The following is a 24,950-nucleotide window of genomic DNA, read 5'->3' as shown; positions in this document are numbered from 1 at the left end:
GACCGCAGGTCTCGGAGGCTCGATCCCTTCTGTGGGCGTTTCTGGGTGGGGATGCTCCAAATCAGTAAACCACAACAGACAAACCAAGGTTGGACTCTGAACCAAACCCTCTTGCCTAGTTTTCTTTTTCTCGGTCTCGCCGGGATCCTCGCTACCCCTTGTCACAGCGTCTGCCTAGCCTCTCCCGTCCAACCACCTGCGCGTGTAAGCGATTGTCACGCAGTAAGGAGGGGCTGGAAAGAGCTCAGTCCACTAGGCACTCCAGGCAGAGAACGAAACTACAACTCCCATCACGCCCCGCAGCCTGTTCCCTCCGCCTCCTCCCCTCCCCCTCCTCCCTCGGCCAGCGGCCGGGAGGCTCTGGGCTTTTATCTGCTGACCCGCGGGAGGGAGTCAGGTCCCTGCGATTTTCCCCCACCCGAGCGCTCTGCCCGGCGACGGCGGCGGCGGCGGCGGCGGCGGCGGTGGCGGTGGCGGCTCTTAGCCGAGTTTTGCCTCCGCGTCCCCGCTAGCCCTGAGCCCGCAGGGGCAGACTGCCCGTCCCGGCGTGCGAGAGGATGGTGATCCGCGTGTTCATCGCCTCCTCCTCGGGTTTCGTGGCGGTGAGCACTGCGGGGACTGGCAGCGGGCCGGGATCGGGTCTCCGGGGGTCGCAGGCACCAGGCGCGGGTCCTGCGGGAGGCGCGCCCCGCTCGCCCCTGCGCGTCTCGGTGCGCAGCGCGTCCGGACGCGGGAACCCGCACTGGGCAGGTGATCCATCACACTTGCACAACAATGAAAAGGGCGGGGAGCAAAGGTGGGTGGGGGACCCCAGCTCACCCACAGGCCCTGAGAGGGAGACAGCGCTGCGGGAAAATGGAGTCCGCGGGCATCCCCCAGCTCCAGTAGTGTGGCTCGGGAATTTGGGGAAGGGGGAGTCTGAGAGCCCCGGAGGTCCCGTTTCCCTTGGTTTAAGTTCTTCCCGATTTGGGACATTCAGCCTGGTTATATTTTGTATAACCAGCTTTTGTCTAGGCTGCTTAGCTACCTAGCTCCTGAATGAAACAAGTTTAAGTAGTAATTGCTCTCCCCCTCCCTTCCTCGCCACCCAGTACATTTCTTTAGTTTTATACCTGTGCAAATAGAACTGTGGACTGGGTTTGTCCTGTCGTGCTAGGATTTTGTTTTTGTCTTTTTTTTCCTGCCTTGGAAGCTATGAATATTTTTGCATCTTCATGTAAATGTGTGTGTTTGGTTTCTTTACCCTTATAGTGCCATGGTCAATTTCATCTTGAGGGTGTATAAATTGTGGTCTCTCTAATTATTTTAAGCTGTTTTGTTTGGTCGATATTGTTGATTTTTTTTTTTTTTTTTTTTTTTTTTTTTTTTTTTTTGGAGTGAAGTTAAATAGCGAGGTGTCCGACTAAGGAAAAATTCAGTAATATACTTGATAGCCCACAGAGGAAGACATGTTTTACATGATTATTAAGAGTTGGTGTCCTTAGTAAGAGTTAAACTATAGATTTAAGGGGTTCCTTAGTGAGATATATAATCAAATACATCAAAAGTGCCATATTGATTGTTTAAATTTGATCTGGTCCGTTGTCTGCCCAGCAATAACCAGACTGTCCCCAAATTTGTTTCTGAAGCAGGTGGGATGGAGGATAGAATAAAATATTGTTTGTAAATCCTTAAAAACCACTTTTTATTTAAAAAGAAGAGACTTTTTATTTAAAAAGAAATCAACACTGTAGTGCAAAAAAGACCTCTTTTTAGATAGGAACAATAGATGGGAAATTCCACCTTATCTTTATATGCAGGCATGTGGTGTCCCCATACTCCTGATAGTTTTGGTATTTCTGGTTATTTGTGGTTGCTTAGTCATACCTGTCCTTTACAGATTTCTCCATTGAACTACACTTCATGCGTCAGGAAACTCATGTTATTCTGTGGATAGATTTTATTCAAATGCACTTCTTCATACGAACGCTCCAAAGCTTTTGGTTTCACCACCAACTTGTATGCTTCAATAATTGTTGCAATAGCATTTTATTGATTATGGAAAGGCTGATCTGTAGTATTAAGAAGCCTAGGTTATGATGGACAAGTCAAAGTCAAAACTTTAGGTAATTACTTGGCTTATCCTGTCAGCAGGTAATATACCAAGATAGTTCTGGAGTTGTGGATCTCTATTTCCTCAAATCCAGTAACAAGTATTTATTGTCTGCCTGTGACCTTTTTTAATTTTTTAAATTTACTGTTACGTGTTTTGCACATGAATCTGGACTTCAGAGACCTAAGTTTGGAAAAGGGGCTCCATCCCTGCCTGAGTTTCTCTTCTGTGGAATGAAGGGTTATGATGTATAACTTAGAATTACATTCTAGCTTTAACGTGTTCTGATTTCATCAGTTGTGTAAATGTGGATAAATCCTTGTAACAGCGGGTTTTTTTTTTCCACTTTAAATGTATTCATATTAGCCTCAAAATGAGTTTATTCTTGTCCTTTGGTGTTTTACTGTGATGTCTCAGCTTCCCTCACTGCCCTTCCTGCTAGTATGTGTTCTGATAGGGTTTGATTTGAGCTGGAAGACATACTTTGTTATGTCCATAAATAGTAATTGTCTATTTTAATGGACCTCACTTTTTTAGTTCTTAATCTTCAGTCAGTAAGTCCCTCCAATTACAATATTATCTCTTACCTTAATACATAGTTTTTCTGTAATAATGTAATGTTGATACTTTTGGTGATGATAAGTATATGGTTGTATGCAAGATAATGCTTTCTAAGAGATAATGGAGTTGTTTAGGTTAAGTGTTGGCCTGGGGACGTTAATGGGGCTTATAGAGTAAGCTACATTAAGCTTTGATGGCAGAGCCATGATGTTTTCCCTCCAGCAGCGTTGTGTTGACCATTGGTGCTGTTTTATTTGGTGACCAACAGTGACTAGCAAGTGCATGGGAGAACAAATAATTTGATTTCCAAATCAGTTTGGTTCTAGCAGAAGTTTATTAAACCACAAGGAAGGAACGTAACTAGAAACTGACTTTGCTAAGTGAGTCCATGGTATTTCCAAAAAGGTGTTCTGCCCCAGTCAGCAGGAGATTTAAACAATGTATTTAGAGAAAAATCCTCATATCTTGTCTGACTTCCCTGAATTTTCCAGCTTCAACACATACCAGTGATATTTGGAATAATTAACATCAAGGGATTATCTGCCTCAACTCCAGGTAAAATCTGCTTTTACTAGGAAATAAAAGACATGCCACATTATTATGCTATGGATACCCAAAAAGCAGATTTCTTTTACAGCTGATAATGTTGCTCTCGTTCATATTGTAGTGATGGACATTTATTTCAGTCCTCAGAAAATAGTATATTTCTAAAGTGCCATTTTAAAGTTTTATTTATTCTGCTTGTATACCCAGAAAGGGGTGTCCTGGTAACTTTATTCAGGAAGTATATTAATATGACTTTAAATTTGAAAAATTGAAATCCGTCAGTGGTTTCATTCATTCACTATTTTATTCATGCAACAAGTATTTTCTAGGGATCTGCTGCTTGCGCAGCTCTGTCCTTGTTCTTGTGGGGATGTCCTTGTTCTTGTGGGGAATTGGAGCAGAATAGAGGATGTGGCCTCTGCCCTCAAGAAATTTAGGTGAGGACCAGGTGGGGAGATAAGATAGGAAAGCCAAAACCACCAGTAATAAAGTACACCTCAAGGACACTTGCCTCTTTCAGAACACATTATCAGAAATACAAATAATAGAGGGGCAGAGGGATACATTGCAGGATGTTAGATAAGGAGGAAATGTGCCAGAAATCATAAAATATGCATGGGGGAGCCTTAGGCAGATGGCAGAGAAAGGACTTGAGTTAGATTTGGAGCCGGGAAGGGAGTGCAGGGCCCATCTTGTTCAGGCTGGAAAGGGAGGAGTTTTGGGTAGAAGAGGGCAGGCCACCGATGTCGCTGTAGACCTCATTTGAGGACGAGGTAGACTTTCAGTTCCTGCAAGAAGCCCATGATGACAAACTCTGTAGTGCTCAGCATCTCAGAGATGTCTTCAGTATCCGCTTCTTGTATGCTGTCTGGAGCCTTTTGTCCCCAGGTAACAAGGGACTCTCTGGCAGGGAGGGATCCTTGGTATGTGATTTTAGAAAAATCTTTATCCCTGTGCTTGCCTTGACTAAAATGTCTCAGAAAAAGAAATACAATCTTTTACTCTTCGTGAAAGTTTCTGGGCTCAGTTGAGCTGGAAGAAAACCTAAAGTGGTTTTCTCGCGACATCCAACCACCTAAAAATCACAGAGAAGGAAATTTGGGCATAGAGATCAAGTGGCTTACCCTGGAGTCATTTATGTCAGTTGCTGCAGAGCTAAGGAAGGGTTAAATGGATACCAGACCTCCTGACTCCTGAACGTATTCATTCCTCTGTTCATTCAGCAATGAACAGAATGACTCTTGTACTCATCTATCACTGAAAACCTGCTAAGTACCAGGCTCTGTGTTAGGTGCTATTAGGTGGTAGGTGTATGTGAGGGCTTGGGAAAGACTTAAACGCCGGCCTTATGGAACAAATCAGTGCTAACTCAGTATGGGTCAGAGACCTGGGACACAAACCATTTAAAAAGGAGAATGAAGGGCTGATGTGAGCTTGGGTAGTGTTAACATGGAGCACGGTGTATCCTTGGTTATTAGAGAGGGACCATCCCTGGGAGGAAAAGATAAAAAGAAATTGGAAGCAAAGTTGGAAAATGTAGAGCTTTGTCCAGGGCTGCTGCTCTATTTTCAAGTGGGGATGCGAGTAGCCGGCGGAACTCATAGAGACTATGCCCAACGTTGTCTGGAGTTTTGCAGCTGTAGAAGAGCCACCTAGGCGCACCTACTGGTTGGCATGACGTAACTATTTTAAACATGTAATAACAAGTGAAGCTGTTGCAGCTCCACAGAATGTACTCAGTGAAGCTTCGCTGTGTGAGGAGGCCCTGGCAAGGAGTTCCATGCAGCTAAAGTCAGGATATGACCATGTAGAATAGACTAATAGGCAGTAATTCCCTATGTGATTCTAATGCCAGAAGAAGCTGGTGAGGGTAAGCCTGGGTCATCAGCCTGTTTGTTTATTTGTTAAGATTTTATTTATTTGAGAGAGTGCACAGGCATGCACATGAGCCAGCAAGCATGAGCCAGGGGGAGGGGCAGAGGGCAAGGGAGCTGGACAAGCAGACTCGCTACTGAGCACAGCCTGGGCTCCATCCCAGGACACCAAGATCATGACCTAAGCCAGCATTTAATGAGCCACCTAGGCGCACCTGTTTAGCCTCTTTAACTCACTGAAGCTCCAGAGTCACAGGGCAAGGTGGTTATTTGTTCCCGTTTTACAGATGGAGAAGCTGAAGTTAACTGCCCTAAAGAGATCAGACACAGTAGATGGTGGGAGCCTGAGTCAGACTCCAGCTGGCAGGTTCCAGAGCAGTTCTCCTCTGTGGGCACTGTGATACCCTGGGGGAATGAGAGTACCAGGGATGCTTGACATCCTGTAGTGTGCTGGACATCCCCCATGAGAGTGGCGGAGGTACCCTTGATGAGAAACGATGCTGAAGAGCATTGGCGAGTGAGGGTGTGGAGTGAGGTTAGGGAGGTGAGAGCATGTAAGAAATGACCAGGAGAAACAAGAGTAAGTTGGGGGTATAAGAACAAGGGTGTGTTCGTAAGGGAGTGCAAGTGCATTAATTTCCTAAGGGCTGCCATTAACAAAGTACCAAAATTGGGGGCTTAACTGGAATTCGTCTCAGTTCTGGAAGCTAGATCAGGGTGTTGGCAGGGTTGCCTCCTTCTTAGGGCTGGGAGGGAGATTGTTCTGTGCCTTCTACCTTCTGATGGTTTGGTGACAAGCTTTGACATTCCTTGCCATGTAGATACATCATTTTTGACATTACCTTTATGTGCAAATGGTGTTCTCCTTGGGTCTGTGTCTATCACAGTGCACAGATTTCTCCTTTTTATAAGGACACAGTCCTGTTGAAAAGAGCTTACCCTAATGACTTCATCTTGATTGATCATCTGCAGAGATCCTATTTCCAAATAAAGTCACATTCATAGGTACTGGGGATTAGGATTTCAGCATTTTGGGGGGTGCACAATTCAGCTCATAACAACACGGAATATGAGGGTTGAGATAGAAACACTAATTAATGGAATTTCCCCCTTTAATTGGAAAGACTGCAGGCACATTTTTTGAATCTCAAAGTTAGCTCCTGGATATGAAATTGTATTGAATTGCAGTTAATGTATAAGTTCTGTTTCTAGGAAGGGAGATTTAGCACTATCCCAACTGAAGACCTGACCTCAGTTTTTCTAGTTCATTTTATTATTTCCCAAATTTGATATTTTCTCATCCTACCACAATATTTTAAACTTAAAAATATAATCAAGGGCATGGACTCCTACAAAACTAGGGGCTTTTTATCCATTTGTATTGGGATGTTTTTAGTAAACATTTCCATTTATTTGAGAAAATGAAATTTTGATAAGTATTTATAATATGGAATATAATGTGGTTTCCACATTGCAGGAATTTAAGACTTTGAATCTCGTCTTTTTGTATTTTACAATTTTTTTTTTGTCAAAAGGAAAACAAGTGTAGTGAAAAAAAACAGTTTAATAAGCAGCAGTATGAGACACCAAATGAAATAATACTTCTTCTTTAGATTTTTTTCATTTATTTATTTATTTAAGATTTTAATTTATTTGAGAGAGATTGCACATGAGTGGGGGAGGGAAGAAGGGAGAGGAGCAGCAGACTCCTTGCTCAGCAGGGAGCCACATGGGGCTCTATCCCAGGACAAGAGCCAGAGGCAGGTACCTAACCCTAACAAACTGAGCCACCTAGGTGCCCTTTTGTGTTTAATGTATAAAAAATTCTGAAATGAATTGTGGTTGGTTGGTTGTTTTTTTCAGTGAAGTTAGAAGCAGATGACGGAATAGAAAAAGTCTAGCTTCTTAGTGAGTGTTTCACTTTTAAAATGTTTCATTTTTAATGTTTTACTTTAAAATGTTTCACTTTTAAAAATAAAAATTAGTGTGAATTATGGTCATTATACATGAAAGTTTAAAATACTTTATTTTGAAATGCAGATTTTAAAAATGGGATCAAGAAGTTATTACTTTAATTGCTAACTCAGTTTTTTAAAAAGTCACCCTCTAAACTCTAACTTCAAAAGGAGACCCTTTCGGGTTTCAGCAAATTTTCAGTAGGAATTGCTTTAATGGGGGCTACAGTAGCTGCATAGCTAGCTAGCAGCAGGTTATTCTGATTCAAATTACATTCCTATATACTTTCTTCTTATGTGATTAGCTTTCGTTACACTGTCTAATTCAGTATGTGAAAAAGGACCTTAGCTTTCCAAATTAGAAATTTAGTGAAAAGAACTTTTTTTCCTATGAAATAGGGAGATGGCAAATGCTTATTAATATTTCATGGAAAAGATCCACTTCTGATTATATACAATTGTTTTTTGGGGGTCCTTTTTCTAGTCGTTGTTTAAAACCGTGTCATTGAGGAGCACCTGAATGGCTCAGCTGGTTAAGTGTGGGACGGATTTCCTCTCAGTGTTGAACAGGGTCTACTTGAGATTCTCTCTGTCAAATAAATTAAAAAAAAAAAAAAATGAAAGCATGTCGTTGAGCCTTTCTGTTGAGTGATTGTTGAGCCCAGTAGTGATCAGTATTGCTTGGAATGGGGAGTGGTCGTGGGGCTGGGAGAGGTAGGTTTGGAGATAAGAAGTCAACCAGCAGCAGCAGCCCAGCACTGTGTTTGAGGCCCTACAGCCTCCCTTTTATCTATCCTCGCCTGGGTGGCTCAGTGGGTTAAAGCCTCTGCCTTCGGCTCAGGTCATGGTCTCGGGGTCCTGGGATCGAGCCCCGCATCGGGCTCTCTGCTCCGCGGGGAACCTGCCTCCTTCTCTCTCTCTGCCTGCCTCTCTGTCTAGTTGTGATTTCTCTCTGTCAAATAAAAAAAAAAAAAAAAAATTAAAAATAGGCTTATCTGAGTTTATCTGCCAGCACTAATTACTGAGGAACTGAACTATAGTAACTGAAAGTGTTGTTTTACATTTGATTGTTTTTTTCTGAACTCTAAAAAGAAGGCAACCTAGGAAAGTGCCTTCTGGGCTCTTGATGGCTTTGTGGTAGGACTGATAGCTGAACTAGATGCTGGCAGGTTAGGCGGCCCCCTACCAACAAGCCCAGGTCCTTTCAGGCTGGTGCAGCCCCTGGAGACTAGAACAATGTGGTTGGTCCCCTGGGTCTGGTTCCCTCTGTTACCACTGACAGCTTATTTATTCCTGAAGGGACTGAATTCTTCTGGGCTGGTTCAGTACCTGGAAAAACCCCAAAGGGTTCCTGGAACTGACCCTGAAAGTGGAAGGGCAGGGTGTGGTGTGCATCAGGGTGTGTCTACCTCCTTGCTGGACCTTTGTGGGCTCTCTGCCAACATGGCTTCAGAGCTCCTGAAGCCGGAAATGAAATGCTGGCTGTGACTGAGGGCAAAGGGTTTTCGGTACTTCAAGATACGTTTTCTATTTCCTACCAGTGATTGCTCGGATCTGGAATTGGCATTTTGTCAGCTTGGGCCTAGTGGATTAGGGAGTAGAAGGCTGAGAAGAAGAGAGACCCAATTAAGTGACTTGCTTGACAGGTCAGTCGGTGGTATTTGGTAAATGCAAGTATAGTTAAAGTCAGCAACTATTACTGCATACCAATCCTATGTTGAAAACAAAACAGAAAACCCAAAACAACACAACCAGGGTAGCTTTTGAGTTCTTTTGTTTTCCTTTTGGTGCCACAAAAGGAGTGGAAGTACGGTCTTCTTCATTAATGACATTCCCATGTGATTTGAAGCTTACTAGTTCTCTGCTTTAGTAATTACATTCATTAGGATAGTTCTTTGAATGGGAATTGGCCACTTCCACAAGCCTGGATCCCCTATTGACAGGAGTTTCAGGTACCACTGACCTTTTATGATAAATAAACTACTTGCTAGCCAAAGTATTTGTGTTGAACATTTTCTGGTTTATTTAATTCTGGAGTTAGTTTGTATTGAAGCCAAGCACCTACTTTTGCCCCATCCACGGATTATCTCTCATTGGAAGGCAGTATAGTCTCACATTTAAGGCAGGGGCTGTCCAAATTCTAGCTCTGCCCCCGCTGAAGGACATGGCCTTAGGCAAGTAACCTGAGACTCTTCATTTGTAAAAATGGGATGGGAACAGTACCTTCTGCCTGTTGACTGCTTTGAGAACTGAATGAATAGGTCTTCCATAGGAGGTATTAAGCAGAGTGCCAGGTACATAGTAAGAACTCAGTGCATATTACCTATTGTTTCTGTTATATCCTTATCAACAGCAGCAAGTAGTAATAACAGTAAAAAAAAAAAAAAAAAAAAAGAAAGAAAAATTATAACCTTGGATCATGTAAGATTTTTAATCATCAAAAAAATTATGTATAGTATGTAGTACTTCCTAAGCCAAGGATGCATGCTGACCTAATTTTCAAATTTTTAGTAAATTTAAGGATAAAGAATTTTTTTTTTTAACTGAAGTTTAAAGTTCGACTTGAATAAATAATAAGAGCATTACAATTTGAGGTCATTCCCCCAAAGAAATCACTTAGGGTTCTGTAACTCTAATTAATTAATTAATTAATTATAATTAATTTTTGAACCTTTTATAGGTACACAGCACATCATGCATGAGGCCCTAAGCCATATTTATTCATTACGTACAGAATGCTTACTACCGTGCGATTAATTGGTTGCTATTCTTTGCTGTACCTAGTACATGAATTTAGAGTCCTGGTTTGATTTCAGGCTTCCTATACTTAGCAAGTACATTTCATCCCAAATGACAGTTTTGACTGATGGATGGTGAAGCTGGGAGAGGGGTTTTGGAGCTCTGGCTGGGATCAGCTGGGAAACAAACAGTATGATTGACTGTTGATGTCTGACTTGGCTCCAGAGCAGGGAGGACCAGGGTTTATGCCACGTATTTGCCAGCCCTGTCGTAGACTCTTTCAGATTTGCATAACTGAATGTGGAGTATTTTGAGTCTGGGAGCAAAAGGGGAAAGAAATGGGAGACACCAAGTTGAATTGATGGGTGGACAGTATCCTCTGCAAACATCTCACCCCAGATCTAGGGGGAGGGCCATAGAGAAGGGCCAGGATCTCTGTGTTTAACGAAGGTGAGTGAAGAAAATGATTATCGTGACTGTGAAGCTGAACACTGAACTCTGATGCTTGCTAAACATTTGTGGGAAGCTTTCCTAGGTGGCTGCTGGGCAGGCGGATGGTTGCAAAAGCGGTTGAGGCTTTGTGGGAGAAGTTGGTAGAAAGAGAAGGGGAGAAAGACACTGAGATAAATGGACTGTCAGGTATGACTGTCTACCTTGCTGAGCCTTGAGCCTGTCTACCTTGAGCCTTGCTCAGCCTTGCTGAGCCTTAGAGCCCTGGAAGGTCAAGTGAACAGTTAGTGTTTTGCTGTGCCCAGAATGTGGTAGGGTTTTTCCTACAAGTTATTTAATCATAAGGATGCCTCTACAAACTATTTATTATATCCATTTTTCAGATGAGAATATTGAGGTACAGGGTGATTGAGTAACATGCCTAGGATCATTCAATTCAATGACTCCAGATTTGAACTCCTCCCTGTCTTAAGATTTTGTGTCCAGTATCTCACATTACTCACAAGGAAAGCCCCTGCTCGGAGGCCAGTGAGAAGCTCAGTGAGAAGCTGGGTCTTGCAGACTCAGAAACAGGCCTGGATAACAGGGTGTGAGCTCAAGTGAAGGAGAGAGGAGCAGTTCCAGGGGTCCCCACTCAGCTGTTGAGCAGGTCGCTGTAGTTGCAATGTCCTTGGCATGTGAAAGCAATGACTTTGCTCCTGCAGAGACTGATAAGAGATCTAAGAAATACGGGTTGAAATGGAAAGCTAATATTTCATAAAGATTATGATAGTAATGGAAACAACAGCTCTCATTCACACTGTGTACAGGACATATTCAAGGCTTTATGTTTGTTTTTTGTATTCCTCAAAGGAACTTGGCTCGGTAGCCATTCATATCCATTCCCACCCTCCTTTACTCTCTCTAGCAGAATAGGAAAATGAAACTCAGAAATTTCAAATAACTTGCCTTGTCATAGAATCCAGAAGGTACAGATACTATGTCTGTGTCATCCATTTTCCTAATGGCCATGTCCCAGAAGAAGGAGTCAGAGGTTAGAGAGAAACTGAGACGGTCTTTGAAGACACTGTGGAATGTTTCGTTGGATGTCCTGAAACCAAATGTGTGATTTACCTCAAATGCAGTTGTCTTGGTTTGTGTGATAGAGTAGAACTGACTTGATGTGTTGAGCTGGAGGGAGCAGGATGGGATGGGAAACTCATGGGGTAATATGGGAGAAGGAAATGTTGGCCAGGATGAGGTCCAGGACAGATACTTAATCCCTTGGGATCTTTGGGTCAGCATGAGATCTACTGGGACAAATGGTGGTGGTAGTAGAAGTGTGTGCTCTTTTCCATCTGGGATCCTCTGTTCTTGGGAGACATTTTCTCCACAGGCTCATCATTCCCTGTTTTCTACCCTGTAAATAATGTGTCCTTTTGGGTGGAAAGAGCTTATCAGTATATTGCAGCCTACCGTGGGAGTTCAGTGCAAGAGTGTGTAGAAAGTGGGAGGCCAGAGGCAGGGCTGTTAGTGGTTGTAGGGGAGGGACGGAGGGCCTGTAGGAGTGCAGACTTCCACTGTGTGTAGAGGGAAAGATGCGGTCAACGTGCACAGGAAGGCAGGAGGGGCCCCCAGGAGTAGGAGGACATTCATTCACCTCATCTGCCCCGTTTAATAATTGTAATTTTTGTGCTTGCATATTGTCAGCCATCTCTCTCTCTAAGATCAGATTCTTTACATGTAATTTACTGAGAGAGCCTTCTGGCTGTGCTTGGTAGAAGACATTTATGTGATATAAATAAGATGATAAGTGGAAAGAAGGTTATATTAGGAGTATAATGACCTGGGTTCAAATTATGGCTCCGGTGTTTTCAGTGGCAAGATGGCATGGCATAGCAAGTCTTTGAACTTCTCTGGATCTCAGTATCCCCCTTTGTAAAGTTGTTGGAACTTAATGACAAGGCAGCCATTAATAATATTATGAATTTCGGGGCGCCTGGGTGGCTCAGTGGGTTAAGCCTCTGCCTTCAGCTCAGGTCAGGATCCCGGGGTCCTGGGGTCGAGCCCCGCATCGGGCTCTCTGCTCACAGGGAGCCTGCTTCCTCCTCTCTCTCTCTGCCTGCTTCTCTTTCTACTTGTGATCTCTGTCTGTCAAATAAGTAAATAAAATCTAAAAAAAAAAAAAAAAATAATAATATTATGAATTTCACTTATATTTAAGTCTATACTAATTCTCTGGTCTTTGTGAACTTTCAACTCTAAATAAGCTATTCAGATTTAATTAAGGGAAAAAAATTATTGTTCTAGCCAGAGAATAGGTCCCGAGTTAAATGGAACAATCTGTGTTTATTAGGGTCTGTGTAGGCTAGAGGTCATAGTCTAGTTGCAGAGGCTAGAACCCCTTCTCTTTTGAGTTAACACAGTGTTTTAAAATGTTTTTGAACAAAGATTTTAAATCCTGGGGAATGTTTTTCTCACACACATACAATCTAGAATTCCTCCTCTTCTTGAGACATCTGTAGATCTCTTTGACCCCAGTGCCTTACTCCATCATGGCCTGGCTGCATTAGAGTTGATTAGTGGTGGTCCCTTCATCGGGGCATGCGCTCTTGGGGGTCTCCATACCCCCTACCATTCCCGCTGTCTTCCTAACTCTGAGCTTCTTGTTACTGAGCTTGTGCTGTTCTTTTTCCTATAGTACGAAATATTTCTTCGCGTATATGTTCATCAAAAGTGGGAAACTACAAGATTGTATTGAGAGGGTTCTATGTGTTTCATGAAGAATGGAAGCCAGCGAAAGTTTCTTTGTGGAACGATGGAAATGATAGTCCTAAATAGTTATTCAGTGATTTTTGGCTTCATTACTTTATGTTAGTTATCTGACTCCTATGGGCATTTGAATGATTCTGTGGAAACTAATTATTATGGGAAGTAAAAAGTGTCTATTTCCTGTCTGTGCTTGGTACTGGCCTCTCAGTCACTCTGATCTCTGACCTGCTGCTTAGAGTCATTATACTCCAGGACGGAACTTCCTGGAAAACCTTAAAAATGAACTTGATCATACCCTAAGCGAGGTTGTATCAGCAGCATCACTGTTGCCATTTTAGTGTGGGTAAATCTTTATTGTGGGGTTGTCCTGTGCATTGCAGATGCTGAGCACCATGCCCGGTCTCTACTCACTGGGTGTTTGTAGTATGCCCTGCCCGCAGCTGTGGCAATGAAAAATGTCTCAAGATGTTCCCAGATGCCTCTTAGGGGCCAAAATCACACCTGGTTGGGAACCCCTGCTCTAATCTATAGTAGCAGAGAGGAAATGCTCACAAAGATTGCCTTAAAACCGGAAGGAACTAAAGAGATCATTTGATTCATCTTTCCCTTCTGATGAGGTGTGAGCTGTTAAATTACTAGTTCAAGTCTGCACTGACTGCCCTTGTATTTCTAGAACAGTGCATTGTGGACCTAGAATATTGCACTGGGAGTTGGGAGACTGAGTCTGGTTCTGGTGATGACATTTTTTTTTCTTTTTTGTTAATTCTGTGCTTGACATGGGGTTTGAACTCACAACCCAGAGATGAAGGGTCACATGCTCTACGGACTGAGCCAGTCAGGTGCTCTCCCCCACCCTTTTTGCTGCCATTTAATCAACTTTCTGTTTTTAGATAAGAAACTAAGATTTTCTGGGCTCCAGGTTTCTCCTCAGGCTATTATTGTTTTTAATTGAGATATAATTCACGTACCATAAAATTCATCCTTTCCGGTTGTACCTTTCAGTGGGTTTTAATATACTTCCTATGTTATTGCCATGATCTAATTCCAGAACCTTACCTCACTTCAAAAAGCTTATGTCCATTATCAGTCATCCTCCATTCCCTCCTGCCCCCAGCCCCTGGCAACCACTGATCTCCTTTCTGTTCCTATGGATTTGCCTGTTCTGGACTTTTCACGTAAATGGAATCCCATAATATGTTGCTTTTTGTGTCTGGCTTTTATTTAGCATAATGTTTTCAGAGTCCGTGTATGTTACTGTATATATCGGTACTTCATTTCTTTTTATGGTTGAATAATACTCCATTGCATCAGTATACCACATTTTGTTCATTCATTCATCAGTTGATGGACTTTTGGATTGTGCCCACTTTGGGTCTGTTATGAATAATGCTACTGTGAACATTAGTGTGATCGTGTTTTCAATTCCCTGGGATATAGACCAGGAGAAGAATTGGTGGTTCATATGGTAACTCTGTGTCTAACTTCGTAAAGAATTGCCAAGCTGTCTTCCTGAGTGGTTGTTCCATTTTATATCCTGTTAGCAAGGTTTGAGGGTTCCAGTTCCTCCACATCTCCACCAACACTTGTTATTGTCTGTCTTCTCATTTCTAGGCATTTTAGTAGGTGTGAGGTGGTATCTCTGTGTGGCTTTGATTTGCATATCTCTAACAACTAATGATATTGATGCTTTTTAGGAACCGGTTGAGAGCCATCCTTTGAAAAGCTCTTCTAGCTTTGAGTTTTTAAGTTTTTTCTTCTAGTCTACATATGAACCAATATGACTAACACAGAATTGGGTCTTTAGGGATATCTATTTTGGAAATTGATCGGGTTAATCTGTTTTCCTATGTTTACGAGTACTTTTTATTTCACAGTGTTTAGCCGTATTCAGGATGCAGAATGGGTACATGGCGTGATCCTTTCCCCTCCCACACAACTCCTATTCTGAGGAGAAAAGGTAAACATGGAAAATAGAGGGTAATACAGAGTCCCATGGAATGTATAGCTAAAATGATCCATCTCATGGGTAAGTCTCGGGGGCAGATGTGTTTATTTGGATGAGGACAAAGAAAGTCATATCAGAGCTAGATGGAAAAATAACATCCTCTTGGGAAGGTGGCTGTTCTAGAAAATTTCACTAAAATACAAGTGGCCAGGGGAAAAGAGTTTATTTTTTTCCCCAAAAATATTTTATATGAGCTTGTGGCCTGGAATAGATGTCACCTTCCCTGTTATTTTCCATCAAAAGAATGAATTTGCTTTGTATGTCTGTGCTGCCCTTTGTTTTAGACTAGATGACTCCTTTTCCACGGATATGTAGTTCCCATAGTGTGAGAGCTAGACAAATGGAGGCTCTCTAGTTTGTTCCATGGGGCTGTTTTAATAGCAAGCCTGGTTTTTAAGAGATAATTAACCGGGAGGAGATGATTAATAATTGACTTTTTGAATTCCTTTTCCATTAAAGAGGAGAAAAAGGCTTCATCCCTTTAACAAGATTAAGTCTGTGTGTTGGGTTCAGAGAGCTTAGAAGAACTTCATTGGCTCCTAATGCTTACAGCTTCAAGGCCTAACTTTTTGGCCTAGCATTTGGGGCCCTCTGTGATCTGAATCTGACCTACCTTTGCAGCATTTTCTCTTTCTGTTCCTTTGACTACTATATAAATACACCAGGCTTTTTTACCTTCTGCCTTCTATGCCTTTTCTCCTAACATCCCCTCTGCCTGTGCTCACCCTGCATTGTGACCAGATTCCCCTCCTTTCTTTGAAGCCTGTGCCATTTCCCAGTGAAGTCTTCCCCACGGCCCTCCCTTTCTCCTCCTCCCATCAAACTGGGAGGACTCTGCTTCTCCAGGCCAACACGGTGCAGCCAATGTAACTGCTATCCTGGGTCCTCCACACATTCCACCCTTGGTTTTAATTATTTTGTACCCAGGTTGTTTGAACTACAAGTTCTAAGTTCTTTGAGGTCACAGCTGTTGCATTCATCTTTCTATACCTCCACATTTCCTACTAAAGAACTTGGCATGTAGCATTTGCTGAATGAATGAAAAAGAGATATTTTTTCTATAGCTTCCACAGCACAAATATTGAGCTTATCGTTTGACCATGCCAGAGTGGGACCGGCATGGAGCACATGCACGGAAGTCTGCCCTGGAAAACATAAAAGGTTGCGAGGGACATGATTTACAGGTTTCCCCTGCTACCCAGAAGTAGAACATTCCTATGAAACTTTTCATAAGCCAAATGTCATCAAGGAAAGAAGCAATTACCGTTCATTTATATGAAAACAATGCTGAGTGTTCCCAAACCCAAGAAGATAACCTCTCTTAGGCTTTTTTGATACCTGAAGACACATCCTGGTAACAGATGCGTACAATGAATAGAGATAAAGCACAGATGCTCAGAGACAGGGTACAAAGCTACAGGCTTGATGCTGAGAGGCTGAGTGTAGTTCTGGGGAAGGAGCTTGGGGGCGCCACTCCTGCTGCTGGGGAGCGCTCTGCTTCTATAAAGGTTTGCTGCCAAACAAATGCTGAAGGTTATTTGTGCTTTTTGCCTTTTACATCAAGGTGAAAATCCTCTTTGGATTTTTTTCAGTTAGTGAAAGTAGATACTAATGTAGGCTTTTTATATAAAAGTGAAGTGGCATACTGTGAATTTGAAAAAGCGGCAATACCTGTATTTTCCTGCTTCTTAAGTAAGTGGCATGAAGAATTCATGTTATGAGAGGTGATTGTATTATACTATTCCTTCTCTTGCGCAGATGTAAGAATTCTAGAACGCCTGTGTGGAATGACGCTGGAGACCTGGAAGGAAGCAGAGGGGCCTCTGAGGGGCAGTTGACTATTCCACATACTGGGGGGCTGGGCTGGGGGCTGGCCTTCAGAGCCTCACCTCAGACAGCTAAGTGAAACCGGCCACAGCAGTCTTCTGCTCCACTGAGGGCAAAGCGAAGCTCTGAGAAGTACCAGCTTTCTCCTGGAGGCAGAACGAGAGACTTCCAGAAGCTCAGTTTCAGGCTGTAGTTGGTATAGGATAAAACAGCAGGCTTTTACACATAAGTGACTCTGAGAATGTCAGTGCACGACATCAAAGTATAAAAATGGATTATAATGATGATTCTTCATCCAGAACAGATTGAATCAGGTTGGGCATGTTTTGCTCTGACGTGCTCTGCTGAACAATGCAGGAACACATGGAGTGCATTTTAGAAAGATTTCTGAACTAAATTTAGTTTAAAATGAAGTAAAGGGGCGCCTGGGTGGCTCAGTGGATTAAGCCGCTGCCTTCGGCTCAGGTCATGATCCCAGGGTCCTGGGATCGAGCCCCACATCGGGCTCTCTGCTCAGCAGGGAGCCTGCTTCCCTTCCTCTCTCTGCCTGCCTCTCCACCTACTTGTGATCTCTGTCTGTCAAATAAATAAATAAAATCTTTAAAAAAAATCTAAGTATTAAAAAAAAAAAATGAAGTAAAAATAAATTTGTGTTCGAAGGGATGCGCTTCAGTTATATGGAAAACCACAATCTCCAGTTCCAGGAGAAGGTAACTTACTTGCTCCTACCTCTTTTACAACTCCTCTTTTGCCTTCCATCTTCTTTCTCTCTACCTTTAGGTATAATACCTACCTGTAGGCTCCTTTCCCCCATTATCCACGGAGCTGCTTGGTTTATTATATTCCTTCTTTTTATATTTCTGGCACTGTGCTTTTGTTCTTCACTTACACGACACGGAGCTTCATAGCCCCCCTCCTCCCACACTTCCCCACAGACTCCTGCCCAGCCCTATAGGCACCCCTCTGTGACTGCCAGTTTCATATGGAAGTTCATGGTTGGCAAGCCCTGTCTCCCCCCTCTCCTTCCTGTTAGACTATGCACGGCATCAAATTAGAGGCCTTGTTTTGTCTCTTACGTTCCTGTAGTTCCTAGGACAGCCTAGCACATTGCAGGGTCTCCACAAGGTCTCATAAAAACCTGAGAGTAGGGGCGCCTGGGTGGCTCAGTGGTTTAAGCTGCTGCCTTCGGCTCAGGTCATGATCTCAGGGTCCTGGGATCGAGTCCCACATCGGGCTCTCTGCTCGTCAGGGAGCCTGCTTCCCTCTCACTCTCTCTGCCTGCCTCTCTGCCTCCTTGTGATCTCTCTCTGTCAAATAAATAAATAAAATCTTAAAAAAAAAAAACAAAAACCTGAGAGTAAACAATGACTCCTTGATCTTTTAAAGAGACTTTAATTTTTCTTTGTTCTGGTTCCCAGTGTATTCTCTTTTTTTCTCTCTCTCTCTCTCCTTTGTTAATTTCTCCACTTAACTCTCTTGAGTCAAGATGGAATGGAGTATTATATGGCTGAGGATATAGAGAGATTTGAGGTGGAAGCACCAGAAGTTGGAGGTATTCCTCAAGACTCCATTTTATCTGGCAGTTGTATGAGACCCAAATAGTGTCTCGCTGAAGCTGGATGAGAGTTTTTAGCAGACAAGGCACATAGCTTTGCTCAGAAGCCCAAGGTTGGAAGATTAAGCTGTTGATGTGGCCAGTTCAAGACAGAACGGGTCCATAGAATGCTGGTAAGGGTATCCAGACTTTCAGGGGCACCTGAGTGGCTCAGTCGGTTATGTGTTTGCCTTTGGCTCAGGTCATGACCCCCGGGCCCTGGGATTGAGCCCCCACATCAGGCTCCTTGCAGGTAGTCTGCTTTCCCTCTGCCTGCCGCTCCCCCTACTTGTGCTCTCTCTCTCTTTCTCTCTGACAGATAAATGAATGAATGAATGAATGAATGAGTGAATGAAGTCTTAAATAAAAGAGCATCCAGACTTTCTTTTAGAGGTATCAGTTTGTGCCTACAAAGGAAATGTGAACTAATTATATGATGCCTCATAAAATGTAATTGTGAAAATGATCTGGTGTCCCTCAGATTACTTTTCAAATGTAAGTAGAAGTAGTTTCCAGACCATCTCTTAGGATCAGTTTCCACACAATTGAGGATTAACTGATGCAGAAATGGGAACAACATTCACAAACACACTATGTACAGAGTAGCATCTCCAGCCATTGATAAAGGCATGGCCTTTGGATGAAGGCCAGTAATTCTTGCCTGTGGAAAATACTGTCCTCAGCAGGATTTCCTCCTTACTGCAGAGGATTTTGACTATTACAGCAAGTTCTGCTAGACCAGCTTTTCTGCAAAGTATTATCTCATTAACAGGTGGCACGTGTATGAGCCATTGTGTAAAGCTTTCATTTATAGTCTTATAAAATCGTGGCATCCTAAATTCATATTTTATACTTGACTGACTTTTTTCTTTTTCTTTTTTTTTTTTTAAAGATTTTACTTATTTATTTGACAGACAGAGATCACAAGTAGGCAGAGAGGCAGGCAGAGAGAGAGGAGGAAACAGGCTCCCTGCAGAGCAGAGAGCCCGATGCGGGGCTCGATCCCAGGACCCTGAGATCATGACCTGAGCCGAAGGCAGGGGCTTAATCCACTGAGCCACCCAGGCACCCCAACCGACTTTTTTCTTTAAGGAAGTAAACATGTAGTCTTGACAAAAAATGAAAAATAATAAAATCAAGCCAACCACATCTTTCATTCCATTTGCTAATGTTTTATTATGACCTCACATTGCTAAGTAATACAAGTTGTTGTTGTTTTTTAAATTAAATTAATTAATTAGTTAATTTTTAAAGTAAACTCTGTGCCCAGTGTGGAGCTTGAACTCATGACCCTGAGATCAAGAGTTACGTGCTCTTGATCTCAGGCGCTCCTGTTCTTTTTTTGTTGTTATTTTTAATGAAAACAAGTTTTTTTTTAAATGCAGACAAAAAGTAGTTTAATACTTGTGTTGATGGTGAAATTAGTTAGAGCTGTTTACATTGCACCAAGCAGGTGGGGAAGGAGACAGATTAGCTGACAGGTATGTGATAAGCAGCTCCTCCGAAGAGACCCTACGGAATCCCACTGGGGATGCAGATGTGATGCTCTCTCACGGTCTTCAGCCTTCAGAGGAATTATGGTTGAGTTGGGGAACATCGCAGATAACGCGCAACTGTTAGGAAACCGTGCCAGGCTGTGTGTCATTCTTTGCTGGGTTGGCAGTGACTAGGAGTATGATGGGACTCTGATAAAGGAGATGATCTGGGAAGGCAGTGGTTGGTGCAAGTCAGGCGTGCTCAGCCTTGGTACTGTTGACTGTTGTGGACGGCTTTTTGTGCGTTGTAGGATGTTTCACAGCATCTCTGGCCACTGCCCATTAAATGCCAGTAATACCACCCGGTTGTGAGAACCAAAAATATCTATAGACATTAACGAATGTTCCTGATGGGAGATAAAGTTATTCCCCGCTGAGAACCACTGGGTAGGCATAGTTGAGCATAGTGTGGCTTTGGGGCTAGGCTGTGAAGAATAAACAGAACTTGTATAGGAAGTGTGGATAGTATGGGAATGAAGGAAGCATTTACATAAAGACCCAGTCAGTTTCTACACATGCCAGTCTTGGAGTAGAGCTACTCAGAGTGTAACTTACGGACCAAACTTTGTTGCTGATATTAGCGCTGCCATTGAAGGTAAACATTTAGGAACTTTTATAGTAAGTTTACACAGTAATTTATGAGTTTGGGTTTTTTTATGCTGTAGTAATAAAAACTTTAGGCTTCTCTCTTTTCTTTTTTTAAAGTAAACTCTACACCTAGTGTGGGGCTTGAACTCATGACCCCTAGATCAAGAGTCCCACCTTTTACGGAGTGAGGCAGCCAGGCACCCCTAGCCTTCTCTTTCTATGTCTTTGTTATTTGGTTTCTCTAGAAATTTATTTTCGCAAGTATCAGTCTGTGACAGATTGGAACATTAACACGAGAACAACAGCAAACTGATCCTTTACCACTGATGCTTGAAGAAGCACCAAGGCTGTGACCAGACTGAATTTAGTGTGCGTGGTGGGGAAGTAGATGGACTAGACCTGGTTCAGATGGAACATGAAGGCAGACTGGTTTGTGAGATCTTGCAGGGAGTCTGACACATCTTGGACCTCATTCTCAAATCTTTTCATGATGTGTGAATGAAAGTCTCCAGGTAGTGCAGAATGGACCTCGAACTCAGGAGAGGTGGTCCAGTGGATATTTCTGAGATGGGAGCAACTTTCGGGAGGGGGTGTTAATGTCATTTAGCTTGTTTCTATACTTTTTGTCTTTCAGTTGCCTGTTTATCTCCAGTTAACTAGAAGTTAACTAGAAACCTTTTCTAGTTACTTGTCCTTGAGCCATGATTTTGAACTGGTTAATTGCCCCTTTGAAACTTTAAGTTAATGTATACATTTTAAACCTTGTGTGTCAGATTGTGGGTGTCCTTTCCTTTTGGGATTTGTAAACACTTCAGTGTCTTTGGCCCAAAGTAGCTTTTGTGATAATCAGGCAGTGCCTATACCTGTACCTGAAGGAAAGGAAGGAGAGTACATATGGTCCCTTTGCATTTTCTGTGAGTGGAAAAGGTCTGCCCCTCTGTGGTTTTGTCCTGGTGTTGGTAACCTTATAATATGGAGTCTTATTTGAACTTTGGACAGCATTGATGTGTGGTTATGGAGGCCAACTCATGTCTTCTCTAGAAGCTTTGGAAAGCATTAGTTGGCTGAGATTCCCATCTGCCACTAACTTTTCTTTTATTGGACTTACTAAATATACTTATTTAATAATTTATATCCGATAATTTCGATATCTGAAGTGTTCGTGGGTTTTTTTTCCCCTCCCTTTTGTTTTTGTAGATCTGGTTCATGATTGTATTTTGTTTCTTGGTATGCTTAATTCTTGAATTTTAGCTGTTTCCTTGCTAATACCTTAAAACTAATTGCTGGAAATAATATGTGGAGCTTAAAGCTTTGTAATTTCACTCAGGATGATATAATGGGACAAGAGCTCTTGGTGTCTCAAATCTCAAATGTCAGTCATTTAGCAGAGTGGAGAAGTGGGTGGTGAGCTGCTCGTTGGGAAATCCGGGTTCCAGCCCTGACTTGTGCTACTTATATAGTGAATTATTTTGGGTTAGTTACTTAACTGACTTCTCTGTGGCCAGTTTTTACCATTTTGCAAAAGACAGGCCATTGAATGATTGTAGGACAAATGACTGATTTCAGGATCATGGTCCAGGCATCGGCAATTTCACATTATTGTTTCTGCAACTTCATTGTTTGCTGACATAGTATGCAAGGTCCTTTAACGTCAAAGAAGTGTAGCGTATGTTCCCTGCTCTCCAGAATTTAAAATTATGCCTAAAATTCTTGTCTACTTGACTAGGCAAAATCCACTAGCTCTTAGAAACAAAAGGAATTTGAGTAGCATGTTCTCTGCAGGTTCAGAGGAAGTGAAAGATATTCGGGACATGGGATGGAACTGTGAGTGGTAGGCTCTAAGTTGGGCCTTGTAGGAAGAGTAGGACTTAAATGTTTTTTGTTGTTGTTGATTTTTTTGTTTGTTTGTTTAGGACTTAAATGTTGAGAAGGCAAGAGGACTTTCCTGGTGAGGGAAACAGGTTCGGTCGCTGTGGGGAGGAAGTAAATGTAGGCAGAGGAGAGGTGGGAGATGGCATGAGGAAGTTGGGACCTCAAATGCAATCCCACACACCTTAGCCCTTCCCCCGTGCCTCCCATCCCCCTCACTCCAGCAGCAGGCACCCACTTGTACTTTCTGTCTAGAGAATGGTGGCCCATTCTAGACATTTTATATAAAGGGAATCGAGTAGCATATGCTCCTTTATGACTAGCTTCTTTCACTGAGCATGTTTTCAAGGTTGGGTGATGTGGCCTACATCAGTACTTCATTCATATTTATGGCCAGATGATGCCATTTCTATGGATATATAATGCAAATTCTTGAGCCCCACCCAAGCCTTACTGAGTGAGAAACTTAGAGGTTGATCTCCTTTCTACAGTCTGTTTTGGTTAGCCCTCTAGGTAATCTGGATGTACTGTGGGTGGAGAGCCATTACTTCAGGGTGAGTGGGAGAGGGCCATGAGGCTGGGCAAGGATTTTTTTCTTTCATCTCAAGGATAATGGGAAGTTACTGAGAGTTGTTTTTTTTGTTTTTTTTGTTTTTTTTTTTGAAGAGACATTTTTAAACAGACTTGAAGCCATTAGGTTTATGCTTTAATAAAAATATTTTAGTGTGTGTAAACCTGGCGATTCATAGACCTGTACCCCTGGGGATAAAAATACATTATATGTTTATAAAAAAATAAGAAATAAATAAAAAAATTTAAAAAAAATTAAAAAATATTTTAGCTGCTCAGTGAAAAGCAGTTTGGGGGAATCTGGTTAGAAGAAGACACAGGAAAACTGTAGACGAGAGACAATGGCTTGACAAAGGCTAACAGGAGTGAAAATGGAGAAATGTGGATGGGTTCAAGAAAAATTTTAAAAGCAGAAAGGCCATGACTTGATTAATTGTACCATCTGGGAGAGTCAAAAAGATGAAGTCCAGGTTTCTGGGTTGGGCAAGTAAGTGGGTGGTAGTACCATTTTGAAGATCTTCTGGATTTTCTGGTTTCTTATGTGTGAGTCAAGTTTTTTTAAAAGATTTTATTTATTAGAGTGGGAGAAAGACCGCATGTGCACGTGCACAAGGGGGCGAGGGGGAGGGGGAGGGAGAAGGAGACTCCCCCCCTGAGCAGGGAACACCATATGGGGCTGGATCTCAGGATCCTGGGACCATTACCTGAGCAGGGCAGACGCTTAACCTACTAAGCCACCCAAGTGCTGAAGTCTTAGAATATGTGAGGTTCAGTGGGGTGGAGTCTGGTGCGGATGACCAAGAAAGAATTCTTGTGAGGTCTTTGGTGCAGAATGGTGATTTATTAAAGCACGGGGGACAGGACCCATGGGCAGAAAGAGCTGCTGCCCCGGGGCTGTGAGGCATAGTCCATTATATACTTGCAAGTTGGGGAGGGGGTTAGGGATGGCTTAAGTCTCTAAGGAATTTTGGCAGCAGGGTTTCCAGGACCTTGAGGGGCTATCTGTTGTTGGGAAAAAGGTTATTCATTACCAGTAATAAGACCTTTTCTTGAGACCTTTTCTTGAGATGTATAAAAGTGGGCCATATGTTTGGGCATGATTGTCAACCTGTATCTTGGAGGGTATAGAGATAAAGTTTTCAAAGGAATTGTTAAAATAACTTAAGGATCCTGGTTTGGGGTAGGGGTCAGTCAGGCTAGGATTGCCCTTTGCACTTAGCAAAGCCTCCAGGTGGAGGTAATTGAGTCCCTAGAGGAATGTCACTCTGCCTGTTTTAAGGGCTTGTCACTGGAAATTTAATAATTTTTCTTCTGCCTCTGTTTCCCACATCACAAGTGCCCCATGTGTGAGTTAATCTTAAGCACTCCTTCTTCTTCCCAGAATCTGTACTTTCTGACAAACCCCAGAGACAACAATGTGAGTATATACTATCTGGAAAATTCTCTTGGGATATGTGCCACACACGTGTAGAACCCTAAGTGACATTAATATGTACTAACACTGTGTAAGCTCTACAAAAAATATAAAATATCAGAGAACGTAGAAAATAAAGATGTAACCAAGGTGTTTGGACTCCGGTGTGTGTAGAAGTCTAGCCAGACAAGGTAAATTTACATAATTTAGAGAAAAGAGATGATGGGGTGCTCTGTTGAGAGGAGAGATGAGATTTTAAGCCTCATTCAGTTCTCAATAGGCGTAGGGTGTGAGCTGAGGTGCTCTGGCTGGATGGAAGTGTGTGTGACAGTGTACATCAGGATTCCACAATTCTGGAAATCTAAGAACGTGAGACCGTGTGACTGTCTTTCTACGATGTTTATGAAGAGTCAGCGAGGAGTTGTAAAATTCTGAAAAGATAGTGAAGTGTGCTTGAGAAGAACATTCTTGTCTGCCTTTAGAAGGGAGTGGGTAGGACAGTAAATTTCTGAGAGGTATGGCCAGCAGCACAATAGGGACTTCAGAAATGGGGAGAGATGGGCAAGAGAGGAGGGGTAGC

The 24,950-nt window shown here is 42.6% G+C and overlaps 1 protein-coding gene across 1 annotated transcript in view; it reads left to right on the top strand.

The window, feature by feature from the left end:
- Positions 1-326: 326 nt before the first annotated feature.
- Positions 327-24,950, top strand: part of SH3BGRL2 (SH3 domain binding glutamate rich protein like 2) — a 64,038-nt gene continuing 39,414 nt past the window's right edge. Inside the window, exon 1 of the mRNA XM_046005221.1 lies at positions 327-602. Within this exon, the coding sequence (XP_045861177.1) occupies positions 558-602 (45 nt within the window). The 5' untranslated portion in view covers positions 327-557. The remainder of the gene's footprint in view (positions 603-24,950) is intronic.

This window comes from Meles meles, chromosome 5 (genome assembly GCF_922984935.1).
Source record: "Meles meles chromosome 5, mMelMel3.1 paternal haplotype, whole genome shotgun sequence".
In the NCBI taxonomy this organism is placed as follows: domain Eukaryota; kingdom Metazoa; phylum Chordata; class Mammalia; order Carnivora; family Mustelidae; genus Meles; species Meles meles.
This window is presented reverse-complemented; position numbering and strand designations above follow the sequence as displayed.